Source organism: Scomber japonicus, chromosome 3, assembly GCF_027409825.1.
Source record: "Scomber japonicus isolate fScoJap1 chromosome 3, fScoJap1.pri, whole genome shotgun sequence".
In the NCBI taxonomy this organism is placed as follows: Eukaryota; Metazoa; Chordata; class Actinopteri; order Scombriformes; family Scombridae; genus Scomber; species Scomber japonicus.
Genome location: NC_070580.1, coordinates 18191749 through 18212314, shown reverse-complemented (window position 1 = coordinate 18212314; position 20566 = coordinate 18191749). Strand labels below are relative to the sequence as shown.

At 39.8% G+C, this 20566-nt stretch overlaps 1 protein-coding gene across 1 annotated transcript in view; it reads left to right on the top strand.

Annotated features, from left to right (window-relative positions):
* The window catches only part of LOC128355748 (guanine nucleotide-binding protein G(i) subunit alpha-2), a 59779-nt gene that overhangs the window by 22218 nt on the left and 16995 nt on the right, over positions 1–20566 (top strand). The window contains exon 2 of the mRNA XM_053316087.1: positions 20152–20194. Within this exon, the coding sequence (XP_053172062.1) occupies positions 20152–20194 (43 nt within the window). The remainder of the gene's footprint in view (positions 1–20151; positions 20195–20566) is intronic.

Sequence of the window (20566 nt, the reverse complement as noted above, 5' to 3'; positions counted from 1 at the left end):
GTGGGAGATGGTCAGCTCTGGGAAACATTACTTTCTCTCTTCTGAAATTCTTAATGGCACACATTGTTTATCAGTGAATATATATGTTCTGTCATAGCTTAATACAGTTGATGCTAAAATGATCTTCTAAGTTAGAACAATAGACAAAAGAATACCCTCCGGAAAAATAAGCAATTTGTCATCCCTCTGCGGCTGTAGGATCAGTGTTATTTGAAAACCAAAGTATTCACACTATCAAGACTACAAACTGAATGACAGCTGGGTTCAGTTTCTGCCTTTAAAGCGCTCCTCATAAACTCTGATTCCCAAGATTCCCAAACCTTATATTAAATGTCAGTTTTTTTTTGCTTTAGGAGTCAAATGGCATTTTTCATTTTTCTGCCTCAGTGTTCAATGAAGAGATAATCCATGAAAGGCATCTGAGATGATGTCTGACTTTATTAAATACATCTGTTGAACAAAAGAAACAAAACGCTTGACACAACTTCACAGGCTGCTATTGTTTAGATAATGATTTGAGTTTTTTCAAAAGTACAAACATCAAAATAATGTTTTGATATTTTTATGATACTTCTCTGAACTACCTAAGCTTACTTAATGTTGTGCAGTTGCAGCAGATGAGTTTTACATCAGTCGCCATATGTTGCATAACGTTCTCCATAGATGTAGCAAATATTCAGCACATGGCAGATGATGTCACATCTCCTCTACTGTATACATGTTTAATGAAATTGAATACAAAGAACTCTGCATGAAAAGGGGCACACAATGTTTGATCTCAAAAATGTTAGTTTAGTGAGTTTTTAATAAGTAACAAAGCTGTCTACCAAAGTAAAATGAATAAGGAAACTTTTCTGTGCACTAGTTTATGTTTAAATAAAGCTGTCCTACCATGATATATGATTGGCTGTTCAGAAAGGAGAAACATCTCCCTTCAAAAACTCACATTTCCTATAATACCATATATAGCCGTGTTGTGACGTAACACTGCACCAAGTAGTGTCTAACTTCCGTGTCTGAGTTGTCATCTTTTTCTAGGGCAACCGTCATGTGCTATTTGTTACAGGACCTGCGATTCACTCTAGACCTGCTTTGCCTACCCCCAGTCAAGTCTATACACTTCAGAACACTGTCAAAGATCACTACAGTGGTACAATTACATTGTTACTTAGTGATTTATACACTACCATCTTGTAGTTCATTTATCACATGGCAGCAAATCTGCTGTATTTGCATTAGCTGGGAGATCAGTTGCATCAAGCCCAAAGTTGCATCAACAAATGACGAGACTGAATTACACCACATGAAAAAATGTGTATAGTCAGAGGGACAGCTGTGGTGAAAAAGGAGAAAAAGAGACAGGAGGAAAGAAATGAATCCAAGCCCAGTGCTGACAAAAACATTGTGGTTGCACTGGGGGAAAGGGTTGCATTTTTGAAGGGGGGGGGGGGTTGTTCCTCTTTCTACATGGTAAAGCCTTGAGAGCCAATGGATAATGAGTTTTAATGGAACATAAGCATTCTAGCATCTGAAATGATGTGTGTGCCTCAGCTTGCCCTTCACTGAATGCAACTTTTTTCAGTTTAATGTGACTTTCTGTAGACTGTGTCAGAAAGGGGAAGCAGCTGAGCTTGTTGGGTGATTACGTAGATGTCTTTTTTTCTTTTTCATGTTTTCCTTTCATGCCAACTTCCCCTTCAACAATAAACCACCAGCCTGTAAATTCTATAGAAATAACTTGCTGGAACAGTGAAACAAATTGTCATATTTACAGTTAAAACCTTGCACTGCTTTAAATGGAAGCAGTGGTCTGAAAAGAGTTTGAGATCATAAGGTTGTAATAGATGTGGGCAAGGAAGTAAAAGAGGAGCATTTGCATTCAACTCATTATCACCCCTGAGATGCCCTTGAGTCAGACACTTAACCCCTTACTGCTCAGTGAGCTATAGATTACACTGTGGTTGAACTGGGCAGTTTCCAGTGTGAGTGAGGATCAGGACGCTCCTGCAAAAGAGCATTTACGGCCAGTGAATCGACGCTGGATAAATAAGGATCAAAAAGGGGGGGAAAACCAACAGACACATGTACTCAGCGAAGAGACCTTATCTGCACCTTTTCTTTATGCCATCTCCTAGATTAAGCTAGAGGGCTCTGTCGCCAGGCTGCGTTGTCAAGGAAATGTTTCCATCGTTGAGAAGTCAGCTCTAGGTTTAACAGTGTTAATTAATTAATCTGCTTTGTCTGTTCATCTTTGACCCAATGGTTGATGGCGGTCTTCCACACACTGGCTTCAGTGAACTGTGTTTGTTAACATTTGGAAAGGTCCAGATAGCTTAGGGTTTCAGCTCACTGGTTACTATGGCGATTATCACTGGGGCAGTGTGTGTTTTGAAAGCAAACAGGTCTGTTTTGGCACAATAACCAGCTGGGAGGATGTCACTGACAGCAATGAAGGTGACTGTGTGTTCGCCTACGTGTCCTTTTTAAAAGAAATGGTCTAACCTGGATCTTATTGTCAATGTTGTACCAAATCATGGTGTAATTTATGAGATTCAGACTTATGATTCATTTTACACATTTACAAGATTCCATAACTATTAGTATAATTCCATTTGTTCCATTAGGGTGGAACAGAGGTACAAATGGACATTTAAAAGGAAGTGGCATAAACAAAAGGAAAGTAAGCCAAACAAAGCTGCAACGAGGCTTTGGTAGACATGGTTCAAGGGCAATGTGCACACAAAGAGCTCTCTGTGTGAGTAGTAGTGCTCCGTATTCCTGTGGAGTACTCACTCAGCCACACACTCACACACCAGCAGGGTAGCCAGAAACTGTATGAATGTGGACCCACCTCAAAGACCATAAAGTACAGTATTTTTAGACAAAAACGAGCCATTATTAAAAAACTTGTTACATCACCAGGTAGTCACTAGTAAGTGCACACACAAACACTAAACTAAACCAGCACAGTGGGTTCAGAAAATGTAAATATCTGTGATGACTGCCTCAGCACTGAAATTATGTCACTCTAGTTGAATGATTTACTCTGTTTCAGGGAAAGTGTGGAGAGACTGTCATCTAAATGACACCCTGATGCAGATATTTATTTGATTGGCAGTGTAATATGACCATACAGTTTGAGAAACAAGACCAAATGTAATAAATGTTTTATTTTCAGTGGTCACAAAATATAGAGAACATTAAATTGTTACTACCCTGTAATTGGGTGGACTCAGGCCCACCATGGAGAGCCACTGTGCACACAGTGTGTATGTCACACACACTTCACAATCACACAGACTTAAATTTGACTTGAGCATACCATCTTTCCCTTGTGATTTTTATGGATTACCCCTTAACTTTTGTGGGAAAATTGTCAACAAATATCTGTAGTCAACGCAGACTAATTTCACACTCCCAAAAGAACTACTACTACAAGCACTACAAGCAGTGCTAGTCATAATTTAAATTTAAGTGTAATGCTTGTTGCTGCCTTATTGCTGCCATATGAAACCACATCAAACTGTTGTCTTTGTCTCTCTCTTTGGTTGCGGTTGTTTTAAATGCCAAACATATTACAAGAATTTCCCAGCCCTAATATCAGTAAGCCTTTAAGTCAGTATTAGAGGTTAATTTGCCATCATGTCAGGAAGTCTTAGAGCACTGTTTCCTTCAACAGTCATTCAGCCCATGTGGTATTACTATGAAATGTTTGTCATCAGGTGACTGCGGCTGTGTTAATCCTATTTCAGTTCATTTATGTATCTAATGTGGTTTTGATCTATTGGCTGTATCTGTATTTCCCTGCTGCTGTCAGTTGTTGCCCCTTAAGACTACCGTAAACATTGTTAACACAGATAACCTGTCTCAGATCTCATAGACCACTTCAGCAGCAGAAATATGTAGTGGTGAGACTACTAAAGTAGTTAGTGCTGGATAAACAGTTTGTCACACACTATACTCAAACTTGGGTCACTTTGTGCTAAACCGAAAAGGTCATCTTCTGCTTATGTTTTTATATTTCTCCCTCATAATCCCTCTCTTTCCTGGCATGTACAGCAGTTTATAGCACAAATGGTAGAAAAGGGATCAGTAGCAGAATTAAAGTGTTGATGGTTGAACCTTTTCTCTGCTGACGTGTTGGGTTTATTGCCTAAAATACAGGTCAACATGGTGTCTCATGCAAGTAATGGAATACCAGGAATACCTGCATGGATTTAAGACAAATTGTGTGGAAGCAAAGACAAAGAAAGCTTTCTTAACTGTGATCCTTTATTATATGCTGTACCTATATATATATTATACTCAATGTTGTTAAATTTTCTAAATTCACCCAAAATAGAACTTTGTGATCGTACAAGTTTGGGTCTTGGATAATTCCATGCTGAATCATTGATGGTACTCTCCCACATACTGCAAAAGGTCAGTGTAAGACAAGTAACAGATGGCAGACTATGCATATCACTCATGTAGAATATACACACACATAGATTTTACCGTATTATGGCACAATAGTGCATGACTGATTTGAACCAGGAGATAACTGAATGTTATTGAAAGGTCACTGATGGCATAGAACAGGAGTCAGGAGGCTGTAAATAAGTGTACAGTATGTTGGGTGGAGATTGTGAAGCAGTATCTAATGTACATGAGCAGTAATAAACATTATGACAGATGTGTTTACATACCAGTAAACATGTTTACAGTCACAATGCAATGACCGATAACAGTTCACAGGTTATTATGGGTCAGTCTTCAGAAATGTCAATGAAATCTGTGCTTCTATTTTAATGGAAGGTCAAAGAAGGTCAGCAGTAGTACAACGTCCCTGGAGCTTATACAAAGTCGATGTTCTGCTCAATTATTTCATTTGAGATGTTCGTGGGTTCTAGCAGGACAACTTTTAGTAAAGTGAGTCATATTTTGGGAATAAGCTATCAGCTGGCGAGTTCAGACTAGGTTCTTTTACAGCCCCCCCCCCCCCCAAGGCGCACACACACTTACATAAAAAAAAGTGATACAAAATAAGAGTGAGACCAACCTTTTTGCAGTGAAAGCATCCCAGGGCAGAGAATTGAGCACATCAGACAAATCCTTTTTACTTTTTGGTTGAGGAGGCCCAGCTGAAGTTGCAGTGCATTAACTTACAAGTGAAACATTTATTTGAAAGTTAAATCTGCAGTTGGTAACTTTGAGGAGAGAGAGGACTTAGCATTAAATTTGAAGAAGTACAACTTTCAGATCCCTTTCCCAGAGGAGGCTGACATGTGCGTGACGGCACGCGATTTAAGAGGCCAGGTAAACAACATGGCTCATGAATCAGTAATACATGAACTACACTCCACACAGCTAGATATAAAACGATTTACAGTGACTTTCACATGGCTATACCTTACCTAGAAACTCTGAGATATGAGCTTGACCGAGCTGAGGAGGAAGGGGGAGGGGCCTGTGTGCGTGAGCAGTGATCGACAGCTGTCAGACACTCCATCAGACACAATCCTGGCTCTGATTGGTTGTTTTTGTCCGGTCGCGGTGGATTCTGGCAATTTGCAGTAGGAGCAGATTACTAGTTTCATGTAATGCTGTCTTTACATAGTGACAGTCTTAGCAAATATGACAAAAAGTTACTTTTACAAAACCAGTGTCTAAACAAAGTTTTAGAAGCAAGGGCAATTGAATTCTGGCAGGATAACAAGCGTCTGTTCGACATTTCAAGCTGATATAATCACAACCCCATGTGTCAAAAATAACTGGTAGAAGAAAAGTGCAACTGTCTGTCACCTATCAGGATTGAATCATTGAAAGAGCAGAGCCTGTCTAATGAACCTGCAGAGGAGAGAAAGTGACTGTGGGCCTGGATACACAGTGTCACTAGCAAACTTTCCTGCTGTTTTGTCTTGTCTTTCATGGTTTCATAGTGAGCAGCTGACAGTTAATGGGTCCACTGACTGGTGAGGACAGCTCAAGGTTGTTGTTGGACTGCTAATAGGCCTTGTGAGAAATCAAGATTATTTTGGGTCAGGATTGCCATTAGCTTAAGGTGGGACAGCTTCCATGGCTGATGAGCTGCAAGGGTCCCTTAAGGACAGTGGCATGTCAGCAATGTCCTTGTATATATGTTCATATCCAGTTCAATGCTTTAACACGGCAACAGAAATAGGAAATCTCTCTCCTTTGCAAGCATTCGTTCCTTGACACCTTCCTCAAACCAGGAAGGTGTCATCTGCAAACTTGAGTAGTCCTGTGGTACATCTGAATTGTTTTCTTTTTTTTCCGTAAGAAATTTGCTAAAAGTAAGACTACTCACGTTTTACTTACTCCGTTTCTGTATCACTCTGGCTTTTGGTTAGCATATTGGGCATACAGGGTTTCTCTCTTGCTTGCACAGTATCCCTCATCTCTAGCAGAAACTAGTGCTCAGACATATTAATAAGGTTCTGTGATGTTGTGTTACAGCATAGTATAAGGTGCTTGCAGACATTGCCTCCACTGTTCTCAGGTCATACATCATCAGTTTTGCCACCGTTAGTTGCAGGGGCATGAGGCAGCTGTTAGGGAATAAGAGAGTTTCAGTTTTTCAAGTCTACCACCTCAGCGATCACAGAGCAGAAAAAAAACATGGCAATAATATTTTTTTTTAATTTACAGAATACTATGAAAGTTATTAATGGAAAATTCAGCTTGTTACTGTATCGTACACGTTTATATGAAACAATGGAAATATACAAACGTTATCATCACAATATGAGAACAAGAATTGAAAAGTTAAATCACCTGCTGCTCATCAAAATCCAATTTGTCTAAAAGTTGGAACCATTACCTCAGAAACTGAATTCGCCTTCATGATGTGACAAGTCAACCTCATTCATTGAAAGGTGTTAACAATGCAAGTTTCAGCCTGTGCACTCTGAGTGAAATGCATGAACTGTTGAGAAACCTCCCATTTCACCCCTCCTCTTCTCATTTCCTGTGCTTTTTTTTTCAACTTGAGGTTGCTATAGTGACACAGAAGGAATAAACTTCCTGTCTGTTTCCTGTGTTTAATTGCTGCTTCTCTGCCTTTTTTTCTTCCTTAACACTCTCTCTTGCACATTTCAGATTTGTTGATTTCACACTCCTGTCATAATATTATGTAGATAATTATAACATACGTAATACATTATCAGTTTGTTTGATCAGCAAAACACATTTTCTAAACCTTGTTTTAAATGAGGATTTTTAAGAGTATGTTTTGTTCTGCATTTCCAGTTTGATAAATGAACCATTCAGGACTTATCTGAAAGCATCATGCAGCACAGCAGCTAAGAAATACTGTCGTTTTTGTAAAACAGGTGCCATATTTTTTCTACTGCTAATCTGTAAATCCTCCTTACCGGCTCTTAAAATCATTCATCTTCATGTGTTGGTTACAATACACCTAAAAGTGGTCACATATTAAAAGAGCAAGTTAGTTCTAGCATTATTCATTTAAATCCTAAAAATCTGTCCTGACCTATTTCTGCTACTTTGGCACTAATGCAAATGTCAAGCCAGTTTTAAATGTCTAATCAGTGCAGGCAAAAAATATATAATTAATCTTGAAAGAGAACAGGTTCTATCTAAAAGTGAAAATTGGGTTCAAAGTCGCAGTGTCTCATGTAAACTTGAGTTGAAATGCTGAGTGATGATGTTTGCTCTGGCCGCGTCAGGTGCATCGGTCTGGTTGGCTCTTTCATGTCTGCAGGCTTCAAGGCCAGGACAGCCTCTGATTTTTAGGACTGTGAGAAGGCCAGTCGTCACAGGCAGCCTTGGTTACCTCGTCTGCTCTTTGATCGATGGCCTTTCAGTTTGGAGTAATTATCCCAGGCCAGACTGGGAGGCTGGTGACTTTGTGGACTGCCATGTCCACTCTGAGGTGCTTGAAGTAAGGTGCATAAACTGAAAAAAATCTGTTTATATGTGCAAATGATTTGCATCAAGTAGTTACCAAATGAATGTCTTTCTATTGGAAAATAACAAAAGAGCACACGATTACACATAATCTAGTTAACATCTGTTGTTTCACCAATATAACCAAACTGGAACTGATCTCATTTTAATTGACATATTTTTCAGTTTCTGCTGTTATGTGTTGCACAAAGCAATCGTTTCCAGCTAAAGCAAAGCAATAATAACTATATTGTATATTGTGTTTGTTCTTTGTCAAGAAAATGTATCAAGAATGGTCTTTCTGGGAAGTTTTAATAGGAATATACTGGGTTTGTGACCTGCTCTGTATTTTTAAGCTGGTCAGTATGCTCAAATAAGTGGATACATGCAGCCACATTGAAATCTAGCATTTGCCTTCACCTTCAGGAAAAAAGTGATTCCAATTGCACAAGTAGAGTCACATATTCCTCAACTTGACTTCTGATTCTTTTCAGTTACTGAGCCGATGTTAAGGATTTGTATAATAGCTGATTTGGACTGCGCTCCAACACAGGGAAGAAATCATTCAGGTAGCAACTTCTCATTTCTACCTGGCGCTGGCGATCTGTTTTGTCATCTAAAATAACAAACGTTGCTGTTGCAGTTGGAACATTTCATGAGTAATGACGGCACAGCAAAATTAAACTTGTCTGTTGTCGTGCAAGCCTTTGTCTGTACTCTGATTGCTCGTAAAAGGAAGAAACTCCAATCACAAACACAGCTGTGCAATTCAGTGTTTCGGTACTTCCAACAGTTCCCACAGAGTAATAGACTCATATGTGCAATAACTATAATTATACCCATAAACCAATCTCAGTATTATGTCTCAAGAAGCTTGGGAAAAATAAGGTGATCCAAATTTAGTAGGCTGCACCTGTTACTGTAATAAGTCAGATATTTATTTAATCAATATTGATGTAAATAAAGTATCAAATCAGTCTCAGTATCAGCAGATATCCAATATCAGGCCTGTATATAGGCCTGTATATAGGCCTATAAAACTGGACATTGGTAATTAGAACAATATCAAGGAAGTTTCCATTTTTAAAGTTGCCTCATTGTTCGGTTATTGTCACCGAGCATTGTTTTTATCCAATGTTTTTTCTATGTGTCCTCTACATTCCTCATATTTTGATGCACTAATCCTTTATTCATGGAACATTTTTCCTCCATCATTTCTGTCTGTATGCCTGTACATGAGAATGTGTATGTGCAAAGGTTAGTGCAGGAGGGGTGGGCTGGTAATGGATGTATGTATAATGCATCAGCAGTACATTTCCAGTCGTCCAAAGCCCATGATGCAGAAGATGCCCCCAGTGAGCTCATGCCCACCACCCTCTTGGGGTGCTCTCACACTAGGCAATCGTACCATGCCCAAGCACGTTTGCCCCCTAAAGTCCGGATTATTTGGCTAGTGTGAGTGCAAGTGATCGTGATTTTATTATTAAAAAATCGTGATATGATATTTTTGCCATATCGCCCACCCCTAGCTGTATCACAGGCTAGCACTCCTTCCCAGGGTTCAGCCTCATCATTGTGAGGCTGCAGCTGTTGTGACTATGGATAGCCATTGCCAGGGGGACATGCATGCTTTGTTTTGCTGCTGGAAGTGAGATTGACCCTCAAATTAGGATTGTGTGGAGTGGCTCTTGTTATGGGGCTTTCAGGCACAAAACAGTACAGCACAGGACACACATTTGTAGTTCAGTGTAGTGTTCAGATAGTAATATGTTTCACAAATGTGTGTATACCCAATGTTGATTTGAGTTTGTTTGTAAAGAGGTATTTATTTCCAAGTTTATCTGAAGTTTACTGAGATAAATAAAGTGGGGATCTTCCAGAATTACACAACATTTAGTTTGAAATTACCTCTTTGGGTTACTGCCCTTTTAGCTTTACTTGGAAAGGAAACACTGTCTCGGAAAACCAAAACAAGGAACTTGATTTTAAACACAATAACTTTGGAGTATACCCATTATTTATCTCACTCAGTCAGCTGAGGCCTCTTAAAAGATAAGATAAACTTTGGAATGTATTTTTACACAGAATGAGGACTGTGGATTTTCTCCCACATCACTTAAATATATATCACTTTAGGAAGGGAACTTGGAATAGCTAGTATGAATAGGAGGAATGACTACAGACAGCAAAACCTGTGTTACGGAAATCATGTCACATTATTTAGTTGATTTCACAATATATTTTTATGCTGTGATTAAAGCTGTGTGAGCAACATAGCTTGTTTTATCCATCTAAAGAAGTGGCCTAGTGTTGTGTCTTTTCTTAGCAGATTTGAACATCTGTATGAGGTATTAATCAGTATGTGACCCCAGTCCTGCTGTAGGATGGAGGGGTGTGTGTGTGTGTGTGTGTGTGTGTGTGTGTGTGTGTGTGTGTGTGTGTGTGTGTGTGTGTGTGTGTGTGTGTGTGTGTGTGTGTGTGTGTGTGTGTGTGTGTGTGTGTGTGTGTGTGTGTGTGGAAGAATTGTCTTTTTATACCCTTCATGCTAGCCTGGCTCTTTGTCTCTAGCTAGGGCTGCAGTGTAGTGTCAGAGGTCATGTAACACAATCCTAACCCTGACCTCACCAGATGCCTGAAAGATGCAAGCTCTGATTAGACTAAGTTGGAATGGGCGTGAAACTGGAACACAGATACTGGGACAAAGATGGACATGCATCATTGCTTCACATAGATAAATAAATGCAGTAATTTTTGATTTTAAACAGATATGTCTTTGCACAGACCTGTATTCTCTGAGTCATTCCATTGTATGATGTTTATTTAAATAAGTGATTTTGCAGATTGATTTACTGATTTACTAATACACAGTTGTCACAGTGTTAGGAAAGTGTATAAAAGGAGCAAATTAATACAAAATAACATAAATGTGTGTATCTTTGCTATTAAGATGTAGTTACCATAATGACATTCTGTTTTTAAAAATCACTGAATACCAGCTCTACTAGTATCAATATGTTTAGATCAAGTCATCTTGTATTGGGAAATGGATTGGCTAATTATTTGCTTTGTAGGAGCACCATAGCCAGGGAAGCCTGCTCCAGATGTTGCAGCACATTACAAAAAACTTGGGAGGCTGCAGACTTTCATCACCCTCCTGCTTGACGCTCCCTCACTCCTGCAAACAGTTTGAAAATGAACATCAATAATGAATTAATTCCATCTGGTGGGCCTGATAGCCACTCCTGCTCACAGCTCTGTCAAATTTTCACCACCAGAATTCAGAGCTGATGAAATAAGGCAGGAGAAATACTTGGATGAAAGCCAAGGGGAAAAAAATGAGTACGGGAAAGACCTTACCTATTTAAATATTTTCCCATCAGCAAATTCAAGGACTATAATTGAGCCATTTGTAATACAAATTGGCTGACTCATATCAGTGCCTGAATGAGAGGAGCATTCCTGTTGTGGAGTGTTTCTGAATTCAATTTTTATACACTTGTCTTCACCGCAGTGTTGTGGATTTCAAGGTTGTTTCAGTCACTGGCAGTTAGGGCGAGGGACTGGCCAGTTAATTTGGCACCTTCACAGTGGGACCTCACTCAAATGTCCTCTGTATAGACCATCTCTCTCCTCCTCTCACTCTCTTCAGTTGATCCTCGTTGCTGTCCTCCACGATTAATGGTTTGCTGTCCCACTGCTCTCAGTCTCCTGTCAACATGTTCTCCCCGTGTTCAATCCATCCCACTTCTAACTCCCACCTTTTCTTCACCCTTGCTGACTTTGTCCTACCTCTTGTTTTCCCACCTCCAAAGAGCACTTCACCTTCACACAGCACTTCTGACTTCTGCCACAGTCTCAACCTCCCCCCCCTGTGGACCAGAAAGCAGGTGATTTAGAGATAGAGTTAGTCTGTAGAAAAGACTTTTGAGGGAAGAAACAGTTGCCAGGGGAGCGTAGAACGTTTATTTTAACCAGAAAGGAATAGGACGGGATGTGGAGGAACCTCAGAGGGTAAAACCTAACCCTGGGATATTTATAAAATAATGAATAAATGTCAGATTTCTACTTGACTTCATTGTTGTTTCATCTAAGTCCCATCAAAACTGCTGACACCTGAGGCTACATTCTCACATCACAATCTTATCTTGTTAAGGAACGCAGGATTTTACCATTACATCTGAGCAACTGTAGTGAGAAAATTCTTTCTTCTTTTTTCTTATCTTTGACTTTTGAGGTAAAATAAGATGGACAGTTAGAAGCAATGTGGCTCCAGGTCAAAGTCTAGAAAAGCAAGACAGCACATCATACAGACAGCTACGGAGCCATTTCCAGACATCAGTACATTAGACCTCTGGTACTCTTTCAGGGTCGACAGAATCTTGAGTTTCGGTGAGCTCCATTGTCAACTGAGCATTTCTCACACACATTTCAGCATGATACCTCAGTGTTATTGCCCTTACTTTTATTTGCGTTTCCTCCCTCAGCAGCCCTTTATGTCTCAGTCTTCTGTTGACGGAAAGAGGATGTCTGCGCAGCATCCTTGCCTTCAAGGAAGACGCACTGTGTGACTTGTAGGCATTTGTATCTAGCCTTGTGACTGCTCATTGCATTCATGGCCTGGGATTCGATACAAAAACAGTACGGAAAGATTTACACTGTGATTCAGCTGAGATTGTGTTTCTGTTTGAGGCACAGCAGCACGGAAACAAGCTTAACTTTGCCCAAACTTTGTCTATGTCTCCATGGTTCCTAATAATCTCTGCAGGAGTCACACAACCATCACATAGTTCTTCAGCAGTTCTTCAGCTTCCACTGATTAATTTTCTGCAAATGTATGGTTCCCTAATCAAATGCATTAGTTTTCCTCTCTTTTTCATGCCTCCAGAACTGGTGATGTTAATGATTAATTGATTTTCACCGTAATCAGAGCCTTGCTGCAGGCACGGCGAGAGGGGGTTTTCCATACCACAGGAATGGCACAGTAAAACGTGTTGTAACTTAACATGATGGAGCTCTCAGTTTTCCCAAAATGGTCCTTTTGTAGCTATTCATTCAATACATATTTTCTGCTTTTCCATTGAGGAAACACATGCATTCTGTGTTTTTAGAAACTTTGAATGATTCATGGATTATCTGTTACAGTGGCTGGCCATTGGTTAAGGAAATTTGCATCCAGACACAGAATTGTCATCAAACACCTTGTGTGACATTTCTCAGTCATGCTTCACATTCACTCAGAATACATAGAGAGAGTAGATTTGGTCTTCTCGCCTCTCATCCCTTGCTGCTTTGGCAGCAGTTGTCAGTGTGCTGTCCAGACTTGCTCTTTGCCCAAGGCATGGTAGCCATCTGTTGGAGGAGACTGAATCTCTCCGTCCCTGCCTTTCAAACCGCCAGATATGTGTTTGTCTATGTGTGTGCGTGCATGTTTTTGCGTTCACTAATGTGCACGTGTTCATGCAAGCTGCTTCCATTTCCTCCTTGATTGGATCTGAGAATAGGAAGTGGCACGTGTCTCTGAGGGCCTCTGGTCTTAAGTCTGGATTGGCACATTTTGCAACACGTAGATTGGAGAACAGGCGGCATCGGGACGCTCATGGTTGGTGTGTAGGCGACCAAGGACAGTGTGAGGAAGAGTTTGAGAAATTATGAAAATTAAAATCAATTAGATTATAGAATCTCTGTGTGTTTAGAAAGCTCAGTATAGTGATAATATCTTGTCTCACTGGATCTTACTGCAGGCTAGAGTTGCCAACTCAGCCAACTTTTATTGTCTTTCTTCTCTACTATACCTCTGTTTCCTTATATTCCCATCGTTGTCGATATCATTTCAGTAACTCATCTTCGCTTTAACACCAGTTTTCCCCAGCATATGTAGTATATTATATAGTAGTGGGGAGATTATAAGAATTCAAGCGTCTCAATGTGTTATTTGTTTTAATGTCAGTGTGTCTCATGCTGCCGACACTGAGAAAAGTATCAAGTCTGTGAGAAGTGAGCTCTACCTGCACTGTAACAAGTATTTGTCAGCACTTTATGAAAGCAGGAAAAATCACTTTAAAATGAGTTAAATCTCCTTTACTCTGCATGAGTATTGATTCATGACATCTACTGTTTACCTCTATTGTCTTCATAGTTGAACTTTCAAATTAGTGCATAGTTTATATTTATGGGCCAGTTTGATTTATTCAACAGAAGTGGGGGGACAGGAAGCACCAGCAGACCAGCCCTTTATAGATTTAGGGGTGTGAAAATCTTCTTGTGCTCTTTTTCAATAATGTATTCAACTTTGTCTTTGTTACTTAATTCTTTTCACAGTGGTAATATAAGAATTTAATCATTCTCATTCAAGAGTGTGACATCCATTTTTCACACAACAGAGCTGATGCTTTATTCATTTTTCAGTGAATCGTCTGCTTGCAATAAAAACAGCTACCATAATTACACAACAGCACATCACCCCTGCCCAGAGTCCTGCATTAAAACACCAATTGTTACTAAAAATTCCAAACAGGGATGGAGCACTCCCTAGTGTTGTTGCACTTTCCAAAAGCAAGTTTCCTCCGAGATCACTGTTGATAAATTTCCTCCCATAGCTCCTGTCATAACATTTTCAATGAACTTTGAGTAAATTTGGGTACTATAACAACAAGAGTGTGTAATAAAAACCTTGTACCGATTTCACTTCTTTATTAATAAGTAGTCCTAAAACAGAGTCTGACAATTTAATAATCAGGAAACGGAGACCAGATGGCTTGAGGCATTATTTGCTTTTAAGTGTTTATCTTAAATCATTTTATGATTCAACATATGTTCCTCTCATCAGCAGTAAGATTTAACTTCTTCAGTTATGTCCCCTCAGGCATTTTCTCATGCCAGTGGCCATAAAGGGATTTGCCACGGTTTGCCAAGGCAGTTGTCATGCTGACTAAAAAGGGGCAAGTGACTAGTGTGAGCTATAGCACTGATCCCAATGGTCCAAGCCTTAAACATCAACAGCGACCCTGTGTTCTCAGCTAGCAAGGGCCCACACTGTAGCCTTTGTGTCCAGCTCCCAGTCCCACAAGGATGGGTCACACTTGCTCAAAACACATGCACATTGATTCACACACACACAGAGCCTTGATGTCGTGTAACTTTATGAGGCTGCTCGCAGGATGCTGATGCAATAAATGGGCACAGCAAGAAGATAAAGAAATAGGATGAATTATTTTAAATTGTTGATCTTCCTTCTTGACAGAGGAGATGCTTTTATGTCTGGACTTGTCAATTGCATCATGCTTCACTGAAAAACGAAACTCTAGAGACGATGTGAGCATGCCAGGAATTCTCCCAGAAGAGAAGGGCTGGCTGGCACACTTCTTCGCATGTCAGATTTCATCACAGGTCAAATGTGGGCGCCGATAAAGCTTTGTCAGTAGTTCTTTCAGATCCTGTTTCTGCAAGAAAGAAAACTTAGCAGGGCTTAGGTTTTACTTTTCAAACAAAAAAAATGTTTTTATTGGAATTGATTTAGCTGATTTTAGGCTTTTTGAGGTGCCGCCAAGGTTATTATGTCAAGTAAAGTACTAGCTGATAACAGGACCACCTCAGAGAAGTTTTGCATTATGGACAAAGACAGGTTGTAGCTCTGTGTGCCATCTTAGACTTATCACATTTCTCTGATTGAGTCAAATGAGGCATAAGGTGGCACAAAGGCTCCTGAAGGCTCAGATCTGGCACTGAAACACTAGCTGCTAAGTTTGACTTTGATATTTACACACCTGTGGTCTGTCTGGTCTTTTAGGTTTCTGAACTTGTTGCACAGTAGGAACAGACAGATTTCCCCTGGTATAGTAATGATAATTGTTTTTCACTCCCTAAGCATCTGCCTGCTTATCTCCAAACAAAGGTAAATACCCAATTACAAGTGTGGTTATTTGAGTCTTAATGAAGTACAGATCGCAAGATCAGTGTTTTCTATAAATACATATGGGACTATTTCCTTGATCAGCCCTCCAACAATTAAATGAATGAAACCACCTGATACTCCAGGGGAACTAAACACTTTGGTTTTGACATTTTAAATCAATGGGATCAATGTATTCCTTCCTTTTTTGCAATTAGAATAGGCTCACTTTAGCTTTTGTGACCACCTAGGATTCATGTTTCTGTTTGTATGTGTTGAAAAACTCCCTTTTTTTCAATACTTTTCTGTATATATATTTGGGTCTCTGATGGGCCTACTAACACACAAACAGTGGAATAAGACCACCCAATGGTGTGTGCAGCAACCCTCTGGTCACAAGCTCACTTTTCTAACCTTTAGGCCACCACTGCCCCCTTCCCACAACAGACACTCAGATCCTCACATTTTGTACATTTCTTTCTTTCTTTTCTTTTTTTGTAAGTGAAGCTTATGGAAAATAGATATGGTGTTGCCCGTTACTGCATTGCAAGCATTTCGCCCCCCCAGCCTGTACACCTCACCTCAGTGGGGCAGTGAGGACTTAAGTAGCCTTCACCTGTAGAAGGGGCTGTCGTCAACCACAACCATCTTGAGCTGGTTAAGCTGCCATGGATATCTAACTTCAGTTGTTTTGGTTCCAAACCCGTCTTCTTTAAAAAATACAATACAATAAAATAAAATAGCATACTGATGTTGCTGGGAAGCTGCTGCAGCCAACTCTAATGGGGAATAATGCTGTGTGCCATCCTTCTACAAGAGCCTCATCAAGTTTTCCATAAGCACCGGCTGCTGGCCAAACAGCTGACTACTCATTTAGGTCCAGCTTGCTACTTTATTATATTAATTTTTGATTCTAATAAAATTGTTTTGATGTTGTCCAGGATGATACTCTGATCTTCATCCAATTGTGCCCATCTGCGATCTGCTGCTGTTGTGAAATACAGAAGCTAACTGGTCTCATTGAGTTGAACTTGGAGACTTCAGTGGACACTTTAATTTTTTTTTTCTCATTTTCTACCATGATTCATAGTCAGCCACAACTGTCATACACACAGCCCAGTTGCTAGGCAGTGGACAGTATTTTTAATTTCCTGCACACTCAACTTTTCTTATTCTCATGCTGCACAAACAGCCCAATCCCTCTGTGGCTTAGTCCAATAGTTTAGTTAAATACAGTACATTACTTTGCCTTTCATTGTAACTTTTCACCCATGTTTATGTCAGTTCAACAGCAAAGGGCTAAGGTCAGTTTAGTTATATTTCAGTTTTAAAGGGTTGATTATATTGTGCACAGTTTGTGATGAACAAACAGAAAAAAGAGGCCATGGCTACCACTTGGTTTGTTTTACTTTGGCTCAGTGTGAAATCTGATGATGACTATGGTGTATTCTGTCACCAAGGCCACCAGTTATACTGTAGAAGGAAGCTCTGCCTCTTCAGCGCTGAATCATACGCATTTTTTCCAAACAGTCTTTTGGAAAGTACTTGTTTCAAAAGGCCAAGTGGAAAGGGTCTATGTGTGTATGTGTGTGTTCATGCAGCTGCAGCTCTGAGCCTCTATGGTCCAAAGGGAGATATGGTGATAATGCAGCATTAGCCACAGATCAGACAAAGCATGTTGTGTGATAGTGACAGGATCAGTGGAGTATCAATCCCACTGTCATCAGGCCCCAAGGTCCGGCCACAGCTTTTCCTCACAGAACCACCAGCAACATATGCTTATTGCCCCAATCACAAGAGTGATTGTCACTCTTATCACATCAGCGACAAAGACTAAAGCATCCTCTGTGATCCTGCAGCATATCCCCACTCCCAGCTGTCTTACTAAATGAGTGTTTCATTCAGCTAAGGTTTTATTAATAAAAACTAAGTGGGCCCAGTCCTTGAGGAATTCTGCAAATAGTCTTATTGAAGTACATGTGCTTATACAGTTGTTGCAGGCTTTCACTGCCAGCTGACAAGTATGAAATATTAAAGCCAAAGAGTGCAGCACAGGACTGTACTATGCCTCTGCATACGGGTATGTACATTGTGGTTGCTGTAGTGCTAATAATAAAGATTACTGCAGCAGCAGGACATTTTTAATCTTTTTTGGGGTGAGTCTGGTCCTCTCACATTAATTTTACTGTCATGTGTAAAGAGGAATATAACTGTTTTGCAGGAGAATGATTTGAACTGATAGATTCCTTATCCACATGCTTGAAAACTGAGCAGGGTGTTTGTATTGTACAGTAAAGAGAGCTGCTGCAACCTATTTGTTAATCAAAGCAGTAGTGGTATCAAGGTATGTGCCAAACTTCACCGCTCATTTCTAACTGTTAGCAGCTTCAAGTTCCCTGGAAAAACTCCAAAGGGCATGTTTACTACTTTCAGGAGTGTGTGTGTGTGTGTGGTGAGAGACAGGCCTGCTAGCTTGGCCCTGGTCAGTCACAGTCATGAACTCACAGGTCTAGAAAGTATTTTTCTGGCAGTTTGTGTGACTAGCATATCTGTGGCTGAGCCACAGAGGCACCAGGGACAAACAGTTACGTCTGTCTCACTGTGTTGCTATTTATGCAAATATATAAATATATAAGTTATTGGTTTCCTTGATGATTTCTAAAACCTGACAGGTAGTTTGATAGATATGGCTATACAGAGTTAGTGCATGGAGGTACTATTTTATAGGTAACAGCCTTTTGGCTTTCAACCAATAGTGTAAGTAGAAGTAGAACCAGTGCTTGTCTGTAGTGGCACATGATTTATTCATGACTTAAGCATTCCATCTGCATTCTGACAAAATAATAATGTTTATATGAGGTGCACACTCTCTATTTCCATTAAATCGCTCAGTTATTTCCCATTTTCTTATGCATGGAATCTGTTTACAGATTCAGTTCACGATGTAAGGTATGCAATGAGCCAGTGACAGCATTTCTTCCTTCCTTTTTCCTCCTGCTTAACAATATGGCTCACAGACTGTATAGCAGATGGATGAGTGTTTCATCACAGTGTGATTTGCAATTTTTTTAATGGGGAGAGTGGGGACTTAAAAACTATAAAGTGGATGTAAAATGGAGAATGCCATAATGTGCCTGTGCCTATCAGACATGCACACCTTTACACTGATCTGATGGGAAATTACTTTTCCATAAAAGTCACAGCAGCAATCTTACCAGGGCACACCTAGTTACATTTTCGTCTGTCAACACTGCACAAGTTAGAATTGAATACTGACAGAAATACAGTCAGGTCAATGTAAAGGCTGCGGCAGCATGATGTACAACAAATTCAGAGATAGATATGTGTTTTGTTCTGCCTTCTAACATTACTATAATACATTAATGCTCTCAGTCTTTATGATGGACAAAGAAAATACATCAGTTTAAAAAAACACTGATAGATAATAGATAATCAGACCATAATCAGAATATGAAGCAGAATTCGCTTTCTAATAATATTGATTTGAAAATGTATCAGGAATGGGGGCAAGAAACCCTCCCACTCACGATGGTCATTTATTAAGTTTTAAAATAATGCAGACTCTGATGCCTAAATATATTGATATTTTCAAACTACTGCTTCTCTATTCTCCTTTGGCTTTGTTGTGTGACAGTCTTTATGACTTCTGCAACAAGATAAATGATGACATGTTTGATACTGCCAAAATCAGTTTGTTAAAATCAGATTCATTTCGAGGCAAACTGCATGTTCTGCTCCCTTTAGCTCAGTCTGATTTCATCTACCACAGAGAAGGCAGGGCTGACAGCTGTCTGTGAAAACTGTCTTGGCCCATTCCTACCCAAGGGCTTCACTGTGCATGTGCATGCTGTGTAGTAGTGTATTTTGAGGGTCATCCCACAAAGACTTCACCCCAGGCGAGTACGAGTAGAGAGTGCACTGACAGGCACCCCTGGGTGTGTGTGTCTTATGTGTGTGTAGTGTTAGATTCCTTGTGGCAGCTGAGCTCTCTCTGGTCGCCTTGGGCTGTTCGAATAAACATAGCAGTGGATAAGAAAAGCCCATATCCTGTCAGTGCAAGACGTTGCCATTAAAATGTTAACCGTGATAAAGTAACTTATCTTGAATAAGAAAGGTGGGAATATACACTGCCACCAAAAAAAAGGTCACACACATGTCGTCTCATGCTCCCTGAACCACTCTTTCACAATTTGAGCCCGATGAATCCTGGCATTGTCATCTTGGAAGAGACAACGGCCCAGATGTGAGGTGGCCTCACTGGCTGCCTGTTTATATTTCTCAGCTAATGGGAGCGTATTTTTAACCTCTGCCTGTTTTTGTTCTCTCTGCAGGTGCTGGAGAGTCAGGGAAGAGCACCATTGTGAAGCAGATGAAGTGAGTGGCTGCTCATTGTTTTTGCTTTTCCTCCCATCGTGACAAATTAGTAAATGATTTAACACCCCAAGTTAATGTATGAAGTTTCCAGATATTTATTTGAGGATCACTGTTTCCAAGAGAGAGAGAGATAGAGAGAAAAATAGTGACTCTAATTAGATTTGATAAGATAAATGAAAAAAAAAACAAAAAACTACCCATTTAAAAAAAAAAAAAAAAAAAATCTAGAAAATGGATATGTGGTGGTTAATGTTGATAATGACTGCCACATATTAATACAAATCAATGTATGGGAAAAATGTATCACTTTATTGCATAAACATACATTATAGAATGATAGCTGCTCATTAATTGATGAACATTTGAGCAAGT